The 16,710-nt window shown below is 35.9% G+C and overlaps 1 protein-coding gene across 1 annotated transcript; it reads right to left on the minus strand.

Moving 5' to 3' along the window:
• Positions 1-522: 522 nt before the first annotated feature.
• Positions 523-15,959, minus strand: LOC127631896 (homeobox protein MOX-2-like). The gene is made up of 3 exons (XM_052110292.1): positions 15,117-15,959; positions 7,160-7,332; positions 523-1,924 (listed from the first exon to the last, which is right to left on the minus strand). Exons 1-3 carry the CDS (start codon positions 15,613-15,615, stop codon positions 1,703-1,705), a joined length of 894 nt encoding a protein of 297 aa, XP_051966252.1. The 5' UTR covers positions 15,616-15,959; the 3' UTR covers positions 523-1,702.
• Positions 15,960-16,710: the final 751 nt, after the last annotated feature.

Consider the following 16,710-nt stretch of genomic DNA (forward strand, 5'->3'; position numbering starts at 1 on the left):
AATTTTTAATATAGCTGGGCTGCATCATGAATGCGCCATATTGACATCACATGACCAGCCAAATACTATTAGCATTAAAGGTATAGTTGACCCAAAAATGTAAATTCTCTTTTAATTTATTCACCCTCATAATGTTCCAAACCTGCATGACTTTCTTTCTTATGTGGAACACAAAAGAAAAAAAAGATTACGAATATCATATCCAGTCATTCCAATTGACTAATGCGTCCTATTCCAAGTCTTCTGAAGCCATACGATACATGTAGGTTTTGGTGAGAAACACCTCAAGACATTCTTGAAAATCTTGAAAATCGTGTCTGTTGCATGTTATTGAGTGTGGTGAGAGAAGCTCGTTCGCAGCTAAAAACTATTTTAAGTTCTTGCATACACACATAAATTGCATCAGACTGAGTTAATAAACAAGATTTAAATTATTAGATACATGCAATCAGTACAGTTCACCATAATCAGTTGCAGTTTTCTGAAATATTTCTTCCAACAATGTCTTACAACAGTTCAACTGAGAGAAAGAATCATCCATGCAACATAATAAAGGTTTATTGTTGAAGCATGTGGTATTGTTTGTATATGAAACAGTTGTTAGACCATTGCAAATTTAGAATACTGATATATTTACATGACATAATATTAGCTGCAATGTTTTTTACTCTTCTGCACGCTTGAGTGATTGATTTCGATTGCATTATAATTGTATAAAAACAGTAGAAATCAATTTAGGCAAATAATTTGACAGTGCAAACTAAAACATACACCTGTGTTCCCTCCCATGCCAGACCAGAATGGAATGTTGTTTTGACCAGATTCAAGCAATCATTTTTTAATAGTGCTAGGTTCCACCTTTCAAGTAAACAAGCAGTGGAAGTATATTTTACAGGTGCTGTCAGTGATTTGTTTTTATGGAATAACATGCATATAAAAATCACAACTGCCTGACAAATATCACTGAAATAGCTGTCCTGAGAATGCACCCCTAAATCTGACATAGGGACACTATTGTATAGCCAACATTAAGGTGCTCTCTGCCTGTCAGCCATTTTACATTTACATTTATGCATTTGGCAGACACTTTTATCCAAAGCGACTTACAGTGCACTTATTACATGGACAATCCCCCCGGAGCAACCTGGAGTTAAGTGCCTTGCTCAAGGGCCCAACAGTGGCATCTTGGTGGTGCTGGGGCTTGAACCCCCGACCTTCTGGTCAGTAACCATGAGCCTCAACCACTGAGCCACCACTGTCACCATTTTCAGCATTTGAGGTTGCTGAAATGTCTTAGGGCGGGGTTTTGAAATGGCTAACATCGCTTACAGCACCTTCAATGCAGCACATGTGAAATGTGTAAAGAAAATTCGCAATCCGTCAGACTAATAACATAGCTCTTCCTTTTGAAAATACTGATGTCAAAACATCACACATTTCTGTATCATTCAAGCACACATATAAAACAAAAGTCCTGTGTACATTTATACATTTATGTTTATTGAGCATTTTAACTCAGCTAGTAGGCTAGCTACTTTGAGCCCATAGCACCTGTCCTGAAAGGGGATGCTGTGCAGTTTTTTATGAATTTATTATTTATGGTTTGGCGAGTACAGTCTGCTGTGCAGTCCTTGTTTGTTTGTGATAAATGTACTGCTCTTCTTAGTCCGATTATAAGCATCAAAAGGCTGATCTGTTTGCATCATAAGTGAGTGTGCTCAGAGCTCTGGTCACTGTCGTGGCTATCCTCATTGTTGACAAGAGATTCCCGTGTGTGGTGGAGTCCAGGAATGCCCGAAAACTCAGAGGGAAGCAACGTCCCCTTTTTCACATTCACAAGCTCTTTCTCTCTCGCTACCACCCCCTGCTGGCCTCCTTTCACACGCTTCCACTTCATGCGTCTGTTCTGAAACCACACTTTCACCTAGTGGGTAAAAAAAGACATAGGAGACAGTGTTATCCAATCAGTGAAAGACAGAGTATAAAATACACTAGATGGCTGATCTCACTGAGGCTCTTGTGTTTGAAAGGGAGTAAATCCCAACAGCTATCCTCCAACATCCAGAAGAGTGGGAACTGTTAGAATGGAACAACTCCCTATTAATGTTAATGGTTTTTAAATGAAATGCTCAATGACCACATATGGGTGTGGTGTTCTGGTGCCCAAAAAGTTCAGCAAATAAATTTCTATGTGTGCCCCCCGTTGGTGCAGATGATCTGTTTACTGTGGTTGTTGGCAGAGCAGCAGGAGAGGGCGATCAGGCCATGACTCAACTCCAGTAAGCTAATATCCCTTGATCAGGTTGAAATGTGCCCTGCTATCAGTTGACCACCCTGCTATTCCGATGCATGAACGGCTAAGTTTGGAATTATGTTTCTCTCAAGAAGTTTGGGAAATGAGAGGTTCCAACATGGCTTCCGATGACAGTATGTTGAATTTTCTTTTGCTAAAATCAGTCTGTGCTTGCTGAAATTCAAAACATTGCCCCAGTGACCAAAGTGGTAAGTGTTGTTAGGTGTATGGGCACATGGGAGCTCCATTTTCCGGGTGGAAAGTCCACGGAGGGGCGCCAAAAGCGGGTTGTGAAGAGAGATTTTGTTTTAACTGAACAGAATAATACAGTGAGGAGGAATACATAAACTTTCCCCTCCAATCCAATCCAACCCAACCCCCAAACCTAAACCTAACCATTAGTGAAATTAAATGTAATGTTAGAGGGAAAAATGCGACCTACGAATTACGTTTGTCACTGATTTTGTAAATGCGATTACTTCCTGGTTTCAACGCGAGATCCGATCCCTTGGCTCCCATGCTGCTGACGCAATGCACTTTTGAAATGTATTCCACTACAGATTACAGAATACATGCTGTAAAATGTCATTTGGAACGTATTCCGTTAGATTTCAGTAACGTCAGTAACGTATTCTAAATACTTTGTATTAAAATTATTATCAAGAATATGTCCAAATATCAAACGTCTTACTAGAAAAAAAGAAATTATGATCCAACGTGAATTTTCTTGATAAAAAATATGATCGTGTTTGGTAACGTTCATGTAAAATGGCTAGAAATAGCATTTTAGCTTAGCGTAAAGTGGACAATTTACACAAGGTTTATTTTTATTTCTTCTGCTTCAAACTTACTTCAAACTTACTTCTCTGTCTGCTCGTATGAATGTAACACATAATAAGTGTTTCACCACTGTTCAAACACACTTTGAATAACATCATTTATATGAATACATTTTTGCATCTGACAATAAAATGCTAATCTAATCTCTTCAATAATCAAAATAATTTTTGAATATACTCCCCAACCCTGGCTGGGACTATAATGGTCACACAGGGAAGGGATATAGCCCAGTAACTATGAGTTTTTGAGAGAAATGTCCAATTACATAAATGTGTGCTTCCTCTAGCAGTGTTTTTTATGTTGATTTCAAACTTCTAGTTCAAACAAAATTTTAATTTTGTGTAAATTCAATATATAAAACTAAATTCCATTACGATCCTACTTTTGTAAAAGTTATTGGGTAAATAAGTGAACATAGTACACTAGCAAACATATAATGAAGGTATATTTTAACAATGTGTTTTAAATGTTGTGATTTAATAGTATTCATTAATTAATACCTGTTGGCCAAAACAATAGTTTTGATATTATAGTGTAATAAATGTAATTTTTTTCTATTTTATGAATCGCTTTACTTTCATATTTGTTTGACTTTTTTGCTGGAAAGCCTATATGCCTATAAGCCTATGCGTACCCCATACATTAGTGGTCATAAAATGGACAAAATGAACTATATCTTTTTTCCATAACAGTGGAAATGTTCTATAGCTTTTGTAGTCTAGACTTTTAGGTATACATCTATAGAGAATTTGACTTAAATGTGTGACAACTCGCCCCGGGCCCCCCTAATATCTGGGAGTTATTTGCAGATCAGCAATTACGGCCTGATAAACTGAGCCCATCTGTTCTGTGGCATCAAATATTTCCTTCTTTTCCTTGCAAGTTAAGTCAGATCCAGTATTTATGTCTCCCAGAATGATGATTTGGCTGTTTCTTAAACGGACACTTTAGTGCAAGGAAGGCTTGCTGGGGGACCAGGCCACCATAAACTTACATTTATTTTTGGCTGGGTATAATGTTGTAGATGAGGGTCACATGATGTGGAAGCTTGCAGTGCAAACATTAATGCCATCAATTACAAGCGACTTGGGGAATACCAGTCTGTATTGCTCAAATCAGAAAACTGATGTCATTTGAAGGTACTTATCCAAACTGGAATCAGATTTGATGGTTGATGATTTGTTGCATTTTATTTTCAAAATAAAATGTTTCATTCAAATTGCAGGCCTTGTAGGCACAATTCATTTTTAAGTTTATGTTTTAAAGACTTTTTAAAGACCTCTCAAGATATACGTATAGTAGCCTACCAGTAAAAAGCTTGGAAGGCCTAGATGGAAATGTTTCTTGTGACCTTAAAAACCTTTAGATTTTATTTTTGTTATGGATAAGTTGGGCTGGATAATGCTGATTTAATCATATATATTTGTACAAAACGTGAACACTGAAATGTCTAAACTGAAATGTAAAAAACTGACATTTGTACGTATTTGCAGCTTTGGAATCATGATTATATATATGTATTGTAAAAGTGATATTTTTACTACTTTATAGATATTTTTGATCCCTTTACCCTACCCCCTAAATCTAACCACATTTCAACAATATAAAAAGCGTAAAAGTCAGATAAATGTGCTGTGACAATAATTTTTGTTGGAATATACAATAGTATATGTACCGTTAATAGTAAAATACAAAGTCAATTATTAAGTAATGATAAAAAAGGTACATTTTCAAGAAGTGATGGAATCCTTCTAAATGTGTCGAACCAGAAATAAAAATGTTATAAAGTGATTTATAAATACAATAAATATAATAAAATAAACTGATTAATTCCATGAACTCAATATTCATGGATTCAATAAGTATTCGTAAACATTTGTACTTATTTGTCTCTAAAGTTGTCAATTCATGAAATTATTGATGTTTTAGATGCTGTCAATATGTCAATTTTGTATGCTTCAGTGTCTACACAAACATAAGCAAATGTACATGTGCTAGAACCACATTCTTTTAAAAAATGGCTATCGAGCATGCATAGAAACTTTTTTAATATGGTTTTAAAAAGCAAGTGGATACCTCATGAATTTGGATGAGAGAATGTCCAGAGTGTGCAGAGCTGTTATCTATATATGTCTAAAATATAAGACATATACTGTATGAAACATTTTTGGTCACTACATATTTCCCATACTTCTATGTGTGTTATTTCACAGTTTTGATGACTTTATTAAAAGGTGAAAAATACTAATAATAAAGAATGAGAAGATGTGTCCAATCGTTTGATAAGTAGTGTAGTTAATTGTATTTTAAATTCAACTCTATGGTTTAAAACTGTTATTAAACTGGCCACCTTGGTCCCTTACTGTCAGCACTGTAAGACCGTAACCCTTAAACTATATCTGCCATGTTTGCAATTCTTATCTCAGCATGGAGATAATGTCATATACGTTACTGCTCACACGTTAGCTCATATCCTCTTGCCAAGTCTTGAGACAAAATGCATGCAAGTTAATCAAAGATCTGGTCATTTTAATTGGGCTGTGCAAAATTATTATGACTAGTATCGTAGTGTGAATAGTGAGCACAATGTTGGTGGCCCTTAAGGTCACATAGTCATAATAATACTGCTGTCACGAAAGTCCCGAACTCCACAGCAGGTTCACACAAGGATCACGTTGCACGAGTCGGATTGCTTACTTGTCGTGTGGCAAGGTTTTTAATTCTAAGCCTAGGGAATGTATCCCCAGATAACTTACCATCATTTAAGGCCACAGATGTCACTGCCTTGAGTGATAATGGGCAAGCTGCAAAGCTCTATGAAAATTTGATGGTATGGTGAACTGTGATGAAATAAACTTTTATACTAAAATACTACAAAATATTACATGCTTTTCTGGAATCATTTATTCTAATTGGTCAGTTGTGGCATTCTGCAGTGAAATATTTTTATGTTATGACCGCTAAACTGCGTATCTGACTCTTAAAGGAATGACATCCCAGTTGTGTATGACTTTCAGCTCTGTACTGTAGGTCCATAGAATGCAAGTGAATGGTGATAAGAACTCTGAAGCACCAAAAAGCATATAAAGGCAGCATAAAAGTAATTCCATTCGACTTCAGTGGTTAAATCCATGTCTTCAGAAGTGATATGATAGGTATGGGTGAGAAACAGATACAAATTTGAGTCATATTTTACTACAATTCTCCACTTTCACATTCACGTTCTTCTTTTCTTGTGTTTTTGGCGATTTGCATTCTTTTTGCATATCACCACCCGCTGGTTGAGGCTGGTTAAAGGTGGAGATTTATTGTAAAATTAACTTTAAAATAATTAAAGTGACCATGAGGAATGATGTACAGTCAGCCTTATCATAGCATAAAACCTTTTTTGGATGACTCTTTGTGTCAAGGTCCTGATCACCCAGTGTCTGGATTTATTTTGCGATAATGACCTGCTTATCCCTTTACGTGTTCAATATCCTATCAATTACAAGTACACACGTGGCTCTTATAATAGTTAATAATGCTCAAATAGTATAAATGGTGTTTTGAAGAAGGTCTGAACGATCTGACAATTATGTAATTTCAAAAACAGAAAACATTATGTAATTCATGTCTTCAGGAGTCAATAAACTTCAAGGGTTTAATAAGATTACAAAGTTGTTCTGTAAAACATCAATGTTCCAAATTTCCCACTTCTATTGCTCCAAATAAAATGTAGTGTGCTATTAATTTCACATATGGCTGTAGGAAGTGTCTTCCCACACAGACCGATTTGTACTACAGAGCTGGAATGCAGAAGTGCCTTGGTGGACAGAACTTCCTTTGACTCTCCCCTTAATTGAATATAGCCAAAAAGGGAACAATAATCATAACAGTTGGAATATGATAGTCCCACTCTATAGCCACAGCTGAATAGAGAAGAAATCAGCCCAAATATTTTTATTTTTTTTTACAAATCAACCCAGCAGTTGCCTCTGACAGTATTATAGATGAACAGGTATGAATCTGCAGTCAGAGACTCACCTGCCTTTCCGTGAGATCCAGGTTTACAGCGATTTCATACCGCCTGAGTCTCGTCAAATAGTTGTGATGAGCAAATTCTGCCTCCAGTTCTCGGATCTGTTCTTTAGTAAACGCGGTTCTCTCTTTTCTTGGCTTGCTGTTGACATCCGTTTTGTAATTCCCATCTTGGGTCTCTTAAAAAAGGAAAAAAAGAATGAAAGAAAATTGTTCCGAACACTCTGATGTACAAACAGCAGGAATGGTAAGCTGTCACAAATGCTTTTGAACCACAATCCATTTCACAACAAGTTTGTGCTTTAGAACTAGTGAACACAATCAAGGGGCAAATTCACTAAAAAGTTGCACCAGTTTTGTGATCAGTATTTCAGTGGAAAAACCTGCAACTTATTCACCTGCAATGCTGTTTAAATAAGTGCTTAATATGCTGAAATGGCTGCACTGCACTGAAATATATTTTTAGAGTAGATTTAAAACCTTCATTTTGAGTAAAATAAGATGAGAGTTAGAATACCTACAAATTGTATCTGTTAAAACAAATCTGTAATTAGGGGTTTTATTCGAAAACTTTTTTTTAGTATAAAGGCCTAAACATCTGCTGGAAAAATGAGTGGAAAATCCTGACTTTAAAGGGATAGTTCACGCAAAAATGAAAATGCTCTCATTTACTCACCCTCATGCCATCCTACATGTGTATGACTTTCTCTCTTCATCAGAACACAAATGAAAATTTTTAGAAAAATATCTCAGCTCTGTAGGTCCATACAGTGCAAATGAATGGTGATCAGACCTTGTTAGCTCCAAAATAAAGGAAACATAGAACTAATCCATAAAACATCACATCTGAAAGTGAAAGTAAAGATTTAAAGTAAAAAAAGACTTAAATGTTGTTCCTCACTCACACCTATTATCATTCTTCCAAAGAGTTGGTGGTTTGATTCCCGGCCCACATAACTCCACATGCTGAAGTGTCCTTGGGCAAGACACTGAACACCAAGTTGCTCCCAATGGCAGGCAAGCGCCTTGCATGTGAAAGGGTGATTGGGACACAATGTAAAGCACTTTGGTAACCTTGAAGGTTAAAAAAGCGCTATATAAGTGCAGACCATTTACCGTCAGATGGATTACTTTATGTGGTTTTTGTTGCTACAAATTTCTGATCACCATTAACTTGCATTGCATGAACCTACAGAGCTGAGATATTCTTCAAAAAATCTTTTTTGTGTGTTCTGCTGAAGAAAGAAAGTCACACATCTGGGATGGCATGAGGGTGAGTAAATTATGAGAGAATTTTCATTTTTGGGTGAACTATTTCTTTAATGACATGTATAAAGGAATCAGGTTGTCAGAGTCTTGGGGATGGTTTCTTTTGACTTGGGTCAGTAAGCAACCATCTTGTAACTGTTTAGTACCGCCCTAGCAAACGCCTACACAGTAAAAAAAATTTCCTGTTAAATTTACGGTAAAAAACTGGCAGCTGTGGTTGCCAGTAATTCACCATAAACAATATGGTAACCACGTTCCATGCTTTACGAGATGTAATTTTGATGCCAGTATATTTCACGGTGCATTACCATCGTTTATATTATTAATTAATAAACTTCATATATTTACAGAAGGGCACATGATGAAATGAAGTTCATCAATAGAGGCCCTTCCAGGAGCAATGACTTGTAAACATTTAGAGACAGTGCTCAGTTGCACTCACAAAAACACTAAACACCATCAGGGTAACACATGTGAAATTTAAATAATGCAACAAACATTAACTAAACTACATCAAATATAACACAGAACACCCCAGTGTACATAACTGGAGTGGTGGCGGCGTAGTGGGCTAAAGAACATAACTGTTAATCAGAAGGTTGCTGGTTCGATCCCCACAGCCACAACCACTGTGTCCTTGAGCAAGGCACTTAACTCCAGGTTGCTCCGGGGGGATTGTACCTGTAATAAGTGCACTGCGTCTGCCAAATGGATAAATGAAATGGATACATAACTGATATTAAAAATAAATGAAACATAACTATTCCCATAAAATATAAAGAAATAAACTGGGTCACGCAGGAAATTCTGGGAACGCTCGATTATTGTTTTTAACCTTAATTTTAACAAAAATGTACAGTAAAAAGTAACTGTACTCTATTCTTAAACATAATATAAATGTTTACTATTAATTATGCAGAAAATACTTTTTACATTTAAAAATATATATTTTTTACAATCGTAAACCTACATGTATTGTCTTTTTAAGTTTATTACAAAATGTTACCATATATTTTAAGGTAACTACCCATTAACCAATTAATGTTGTTTTACTGTAGCATTTTTACAGTCTTTTACCATTAAAATTAAGATTTTTTTTAACGCCCTATAATCACCCAAAACAACTTGACATTGCATACTGTAAATATAAACAAGTAACATACAAATGTAATAAATTTGTGGGGAAACCAGAGGCATTTTTATCAAGATTAAGATTTGTTTTCACTGTTTTTAAAATGGTCAAAGATTACCCAAATAAATCAGGTGGGTTAAAATAGGTCATTGACATTCTTTTTAGCACAAACTTGACTAGGCACATTATTATATTGCACCTAATTTAGCCAGGCTGTTTGCAAATAATGAATGCTATTTCCAAATTTCACAAATAGCAGGAGTTAAACTTAATGCATTTCAATTCAAACTCTCCTATTTTAAAAATAGCAGGGTTACAGGGTTGAAGTCCCAGAAATGTCATAAAGGAAAGCAGAGAAGATTAAGGAACAATGCCAATCATATTTTACCATAATGCTTTTGTTAATGCCAGCTGTTTGTAAAAGAGTTTTCACATGCCTGTTGCTGGCTCCTATACTGATATATACAGTACATTCTCACAATGAGTTGGCAATCACCAGAGCACTTTCCAAAAAAAAAATCATTTGACTTACTGTTAATGGAATCTGCTGCCTTTATAGTTTAATATGGAACAAAACAGTACTACAGGATATGTAAAAATATATTTACTTAGTTTATTTACCTCAAACTTTTACAAGCGTCTTCCAAGGCTCACAAGCTGCCAACTCAAAACAATTTTCGTGGAGTGTTTCTTATTCCATTTTTCTCTTTCTCTATCAATTACAGTGAATTATTGTGCCTAGCTTCAGAGTTGACAGAACATGAACACATTAAAGCATATATAGAATTGCATGTGGATATTGTAAGTGTTGGACAAGGGCTCAAATACATCAAGTACAATCTTGAATGGGAAACTCAAAGGGTCAGTGAGGAAATGTCAGATTGGAACAGCAATCCCTCAAAGACATGCTCACTTCTGTTGTTTTTGACAGGAAGGAAATGTTATTCTTATTTCTTTTTCCTTTTTTTAATTGTAAGAATAAAGAAAGACATATGGTGTTTATTTAACTGAACACTTGTATTGCCAGGGGTTGATCTTATACAAACTAACATGTCACATTAAAACGGTGTAGTATTTTTTGTTTTTATCCATGCTTTCATAATTTAGTCTTGTATGAAATATTTTATGAGTTATTGTTTTATCCTTTTCCCACACTCAGACATTGAATCATTAATAAATAAATAAAACAAATTATTACATTTCAATCTACAATAATCTAAACAAAGAGTGCAATAATCATTTCACATTTTTGTGAAAATGGTTTAGATAGATTTCTATACAAATTACGAATGTACCTCAGTTGTGGCATCAATTGAATCATGACCAAAAATTCTGCCACAAATTGCCACTGTTATTAAAAGTAAGTGTACTGCGTTACCAAGGAGACAACAGCATCAACAGCATGTTATAGATGACATTTGTGACGAGATTCGTAAGAACAAAATCAACATTTCAAATCAAAATTAAAACTTAAATATACGTTTCTACTTATAAAGATTATGTTTACTTAAAATATTTACTTTCACATATGAACAAATTCTGAAGCCATTCAACAATAACTTTTTTTTAACAGAATATGGTGTGTCATTCCAATCAAGCTGTAATTTTGTCAAATTATACAAAAATGTGAACATGTTATTTAATTGTGCGTTTTAGAGTACTGTACATAAAATGCTAGCTATTAAACTTGTCTTAGTAAGACAAATCTGTCCTTTCATTTAAAAAAATATATATAACATTTTATTTTTATCACAGAATACTATCAAACTCAATACAGAATTTGTGACGTTTTTTAAAACGTCATAAAAATTTTAACTCTCCTGTTGTGCATGTATACACTTATTGGACATTGTTAGTAGACAAATAATCGAAAAAACTAGTGAGAGTGATGAGCTATAAAATATATATTTGTTTTATTTAAGAAGTCCACAAGGCCAAAAGTGGCAACAGCTGAAGAAACACCCATGTTTTTCTTGTGACTAGAAGTCACTGTAGGGTTTCAAAGGCCATACCACACAGCAAACAGCACATCAGGCTAACAAAGCTTTTGGGTTAATTTATCTCTGGGTGTGGAGTGAGTGCTAATCCAACAGGCAATCTAAAACCCAGCTGTAAATAGAGTCTAGTTTAATAAGGCCCCATCTGCATATGCGAGACATGCTCTCCCATTTCAGCACGGAGCCATTAGGAAACCTGTGCGATATTTCAAAAAGAGATCGTTTAAACGCCAAATACAGTGCAAGACTTAATGTTGGTGGATGTACAGATGAAGTGTCAAATCACTGCTGTTAGCTGCGTGATGGCTATAAACACATGCCAGGCGTGTTAATAAACATATCATTTACAGGTCGAGATGTGCCCAGGCACCCATGAGCAGAGGGTGAAAATACCAAAAAGATACCAAGATGTACATTGGCGCCAAAAAGTATTTAGACACTAAATTCAGAGAATGTATGAATGCAATTGCAAAAAGAGGCTTTTTAAATTAGTTTTTTTTTTTTACCGGAAAACATTGCACAAGCAAATCATTTCATGAAAATATGTTTTTTTTAGGTTTGAAATAGATATAGTATTCAAAATGAAAAGTACTGTGACACTTTCTGGTTGTCCATAGTTACTGTGATTAATTAAACCTGTATAAACCTTATAAACTTGAGGGGTACTCATTTTATACATAAATTAAATATAACCAGTTTGTTTTAAGTCATTGCATGTCTGTAGTTGTTAAGTTAGTTCTGAGAAAATGTCTACTAAGGCAGTATTATTTGTTTGCAGATGACACATGGTTTAATATTTTGATATCTAATGCAATGACATTCAGACATTTTTAACAAGTGAATAAACTTGGGAGAGTCTGTGCCTCATATGCACATTGCAAAAGTTGTGACTATATGATCATCTTACCTATTTTCACTTAAATTTCTTTGATTTTGCCAGACGCAGCACATGGCTGCAAAGAGTTTGGATAAATGTGGGTCCGCTTAAGCTAAAGCAGAAAGACGGGTTCCTGCGGGTTCAACACAGCCATTGTGGAGTGAGAAAAACCAACACAAGCAGCTTTTTGCAAACAGAGCTACTCCGAGTCAAGGCAACTTTTCCCAGCTTCACAACATGGCGGTTACACCACAGCAATTAGGTCTGCGCCTTCACTTTTATCTTTACTTTCAAAAAAAATCAGGGACCTGGAAAACAATTAGTGGAAAGGCCTCAGCTGCTTTCAAAGATGATTTTAAAACTAGTTACAATGAAAATGAAGACATTTACTTTAGTATTGTAGTTACACACATTGTGGTTGTGCTTTATTGGTGAAAAAAAAAGAATAAAACCAAAATAAATATCATGCAAACCCACATGAAACAATACATGTAGGCTGTTGTCTTCTAGCCAGACCAGTCATGTGTTGTTTTATAAGATAGCTAGCGAAGTCAAGTGGGATTTATACACATGCTTTTTATAAACCATGGAATATTAGAATTCATTAAAAAATATTTTATTATATTTCACTTTTTCAAGCTCACATCAATCATCTGTTGTTGCACTGCTTGGTGCTCATTTGAATAATAATGTAATAACAATACAAAGCACAGTCATTCTCTTAACTATGCCAGTTGAAAATGACAGGCAAGATGAGTGACATATCATCTTGACAGAAAGCATGGGAATATTAAAATAGGCCTATTGAAATGACATGCAAAATTGAAAAATGGCCACAACACTGGCAATGAGATTTTCATTTAGCTTTCGGGATGTTGTCATAGCGGGTTTCTCAAAGTTCGTTAACAAGTTAGAAAAATGATCAATAGCACTACACAGTATAAACTGAATCTATAATATATAAAATATGTTGATTAGTTACCCAATAAGGAAGACCGACCGACTGACTGACAGACAGAGAGAGCGAGAGAGCGAGAGAGAGAGAGAGAGAGAGAGAGAGAGAGAGAGAGAGAGAGAGAGAGAGAGAGTAATAATGGAAGTTATGAATTTAAGTTTCTATTTATAAAGATTTAGTTTAATTTAAATATAATTTTCACATATATGAACAATTTCTGAAACTTTTATTTTTTTTCAAAATAAATTTGATTATGTAGGCCTGCGGATTCAATAGGCCTACTTGATGTTATAATGCACAAACTAGTGCAGTGTAGTCCCATTCTGCAAGACCTTTCCAGACATGGTGCAAGTGTATTTCTTTTATGTTAATTTTGGGTTGGTACAAATGAGAATAATTCAGCATTTGCATTCGTGGAGAGCTGTGGCTCTCATGTGGTCATGAACTTTGATTTAATGGGCAGAATGTAGCAAAAATTTCCTTTGAAGAAACAAGATCATAAAAATTAATTTTATAATCCATTATATGCAGTGTTAAATAGATTTTTGACAGTAGTGGCAACTTTTCCAGAGAAAACAAATATGAGATTTGTGGAGTTTTTGATGCCCATCAGATACAAAAAATATTTTTTGGCAGTACCAAAACCCTTTAATTTCTTATATATCTCTGCCCAAGAATAAAGTAACTGTATATTCCCAACTGTATATTCAAACGTATGAACAAATTATATTCAAACATAAAGCACATGTGACATCTAGCGTTTTTCTTTTGGTGTTCAGTGCCAACACAAGCCATCCGTGTTCTCTTTCTCAGGCCATGGCATTCGTTTATGCACCGCAAGCCTCATATTCAGCTTGCCAAAAAAGTGAGGAGATGAAACACATGAGACTCAATGTGAATCATGCATGCAGTTAAATGCCCACACAAGAGTTCCAATCTGCCCTTTGCAAGCAGAAGTAATTGCTTCTGTGCGTGTAAGCCAACACCTACAAAATCCTTGTGCGCAAAAACACCACTCTGTGTTTCCGAACAGTGGAAGAATAATTTTCCGAAAACACTAGTGGTGCACTCAGCCTGATTGTGAGGGCTGTTAAAATGGATAGTGACTCATTAATCTCTTCTTTCAATTACAATAAAAACAAATGTAGCTGCATTAATAAAAATCTTTTCTGTTTAAGAAACACCAAAAAGCAATCAGTGTTGGCAAAAAAAAAAAAAAAAAAAGAGGTTACATTCAAGAAAAATATTACAAAGAAGATTAATGAAAAGGCATGATGTAGTAATATGCCCTTGATAATGCAAAGAACAGTTGTTTCTAAACAATGAAATCATCTTTTGTAGTTAGTGGATAATACTGTATAAACATGATTACCAACAAGTGATGGTGAAATAAGTGAAATTTTGGAAAACTTTCAGAAGAAATTTTATTATAAAGCATGATGCAATATGCTTCTGAGATAAAGTAAATTATAAAAGTCAATTTTTTTAGGGAATGCCACTTTTTGAATGAGTTTAAAGGTTAAAGTTTCATTTTTTATACATTTTTGATTATTCTTTCAAATAATTTTTACTATTTTAATTATAAACATAAAGAGATACACCATTATTCTGAACAATATTTTGAAATACAGCTGAAATAATTTTTAGAACCCCCCCTAATAAAAAGTTAAAGTATTAAAAAAATTATATTTTGATTTCAAGCTCAAGATTGTTTAAATCAGCCTATCTCTTACCAGAGCAGTCACTTCTCCGTTTGTTATTCCTTTTCTCTGCTTCGGCCGGGGACATCGTATGACGGCCAAAATCTCCACCGGGCACACAGGAGGCCCCTGAGGGCACCCCTCCATTGAGGCTCGGCGTACTGGCACAGAGGCTTGGACCCCCGGGACACATGTCTGAAGAGCCTGAATCAGGGGCGGAGATGCCCAGTCCCAGGCGAACACTGGCGGGCGAGGCGCTGGGCGTCTGGGATATGTGCCAGCCCGTTTGCTGTGGTTGGGGTAGATGGTGATGCTGCTGGGAAATGTGTGGCCCTCGCTGGTGCCCATGTCCCCCATAGAGTCCCCCTTCCTCACCTGGGTAACCGCTCACAATGCAGGCTGAAGAGGAGTTGGTGGAGAGGTCAGGGTATGTGGAGAGGTGCTCGGAGCGTCCGTGAAGGGCGAAAGCATGGTGCAGGGCCTGCGGAGGGGTGTGGGGGCTGCGCAAACAGCCGAACAATGTGTGATCCATTGCATGCAAGGAACCGGTCCAAGGATGAAGCAAAAACCAGAGCAAATTTTCCTAAAAAGAGTGACCAAAACACAACAAAACAAAATTCTCCTTTGCTTCTCACTTCAAAGAATGTCTCCTGAAAAAAAGACAAAACGGGAAAAAAAAAGTTTGTGTGTCTGATAATCCTGTGCGCATAGAGACCAAAAGTTGCTCGGCAGCACCGGCTAAACACCCGAGCCACTCGGCTCAGCAACAGCTCGGAAGATGAGAGATGGAAACCTGAAACATCTGACTGTATAGCATAGAATGCGGCCCAGCTGAGAGGGAAAGGTGCTTCCTAACAGTGGCTGGGGTTTTGGGCAATGGGCTGGGACTGCAGAGGGGAGTCTGTGGAAGAAGGAGGGGTGGAAGATTTTATAAATAGGGCTGTAACATGAGAGGTAGGCTGGGTCACAGAACCGCCACAACTGTCCACATGCACAGAATCGAGTCCAGTCCAACAACATCTAAACCATTAAATCCTTGTGTCAGGAAATAAAAGGCGGCTCATTTCACATTTTGGCCCGCAGAACCTTTTCCTAATTTCTTTGCGTAATCTTTCTGTTGCTTGGGGTTTTCAATTATTTTGTACCAAAAGACAAAAAGGAGATTTGTTGAGAAGGTCAGGGGAAGCTGAGAGGGGTTAAAAGTGTTAATGGATTGTTGATCTTCAGCACACTTTCTCCACTGTTAAAGATGATTTAGAGGACAGGGGCACATTTCTAGAAGCCACTTGGCTGTAGATCTTTTTAAAACGGGAGTATCACTGCAAGCACAATGTGTCTCTACAATATTATTTGTGCAATCTAAACCTTACAACATTGACAAAGAGTTAAAAACTGAACATTGAAATGATAACAACTTCTTTTACATGTATTTAGTTTGAAATGACTTTTCAAGAAACATCTACTTATTCTTTTTAGAATACACTCAAGATTCAGCAGTGAAATAGAAACTTAAATACAATGTAATTATTAGTATCCAAACAACATTTTAGAAACTCACAACTTTTTTTACAAAATATATTAACAAATATTTTAACAAAAGATAATGACACACTAAAATTGTTTATAC

Source organism: Xyrauchen texanus, chromosome 38, assembly GCF_025860055.1.
Source record: "Xyrauchen texanus isolate HMW12.3.18 chromosome 38, RBS_HiC_50CHRs, whole genome shotgun sequence".
NCBI classification, from domain to species: domain Eukaryota; kingdom Metazoa; phylum Chordata; class Actinopteri; order Cypriniformes; family Catostomidae; genus Xyrauchen; species Xyrauchen texanus.

Excerpts from the sequence above, each read along its gene's own strand:
- LOC127631896 (XM_052110292.1), bottom strand. The coding sequence starts at position 15,615 with ATGGATCACACATTGTTCGGCTGTTTGCGCAGCCCCCACACCCCTCCG. Across the intron at positions 7,333-15,116 it reads ACGGAGAAGTGACTGCTCTG|AGACCCAAGATGGGAATTAC; the intron begins GTAAGAGATAGG and ends TCCTTTTTTAAG. Across the intron at positions 1,925-7,159 it reads TGGATCTCACGGAAAGGCAG|GTGAAAGTGTGGTTTCAGAA; the intron begins GTGAGTCTCTGA and ends TTTACCCACTAG.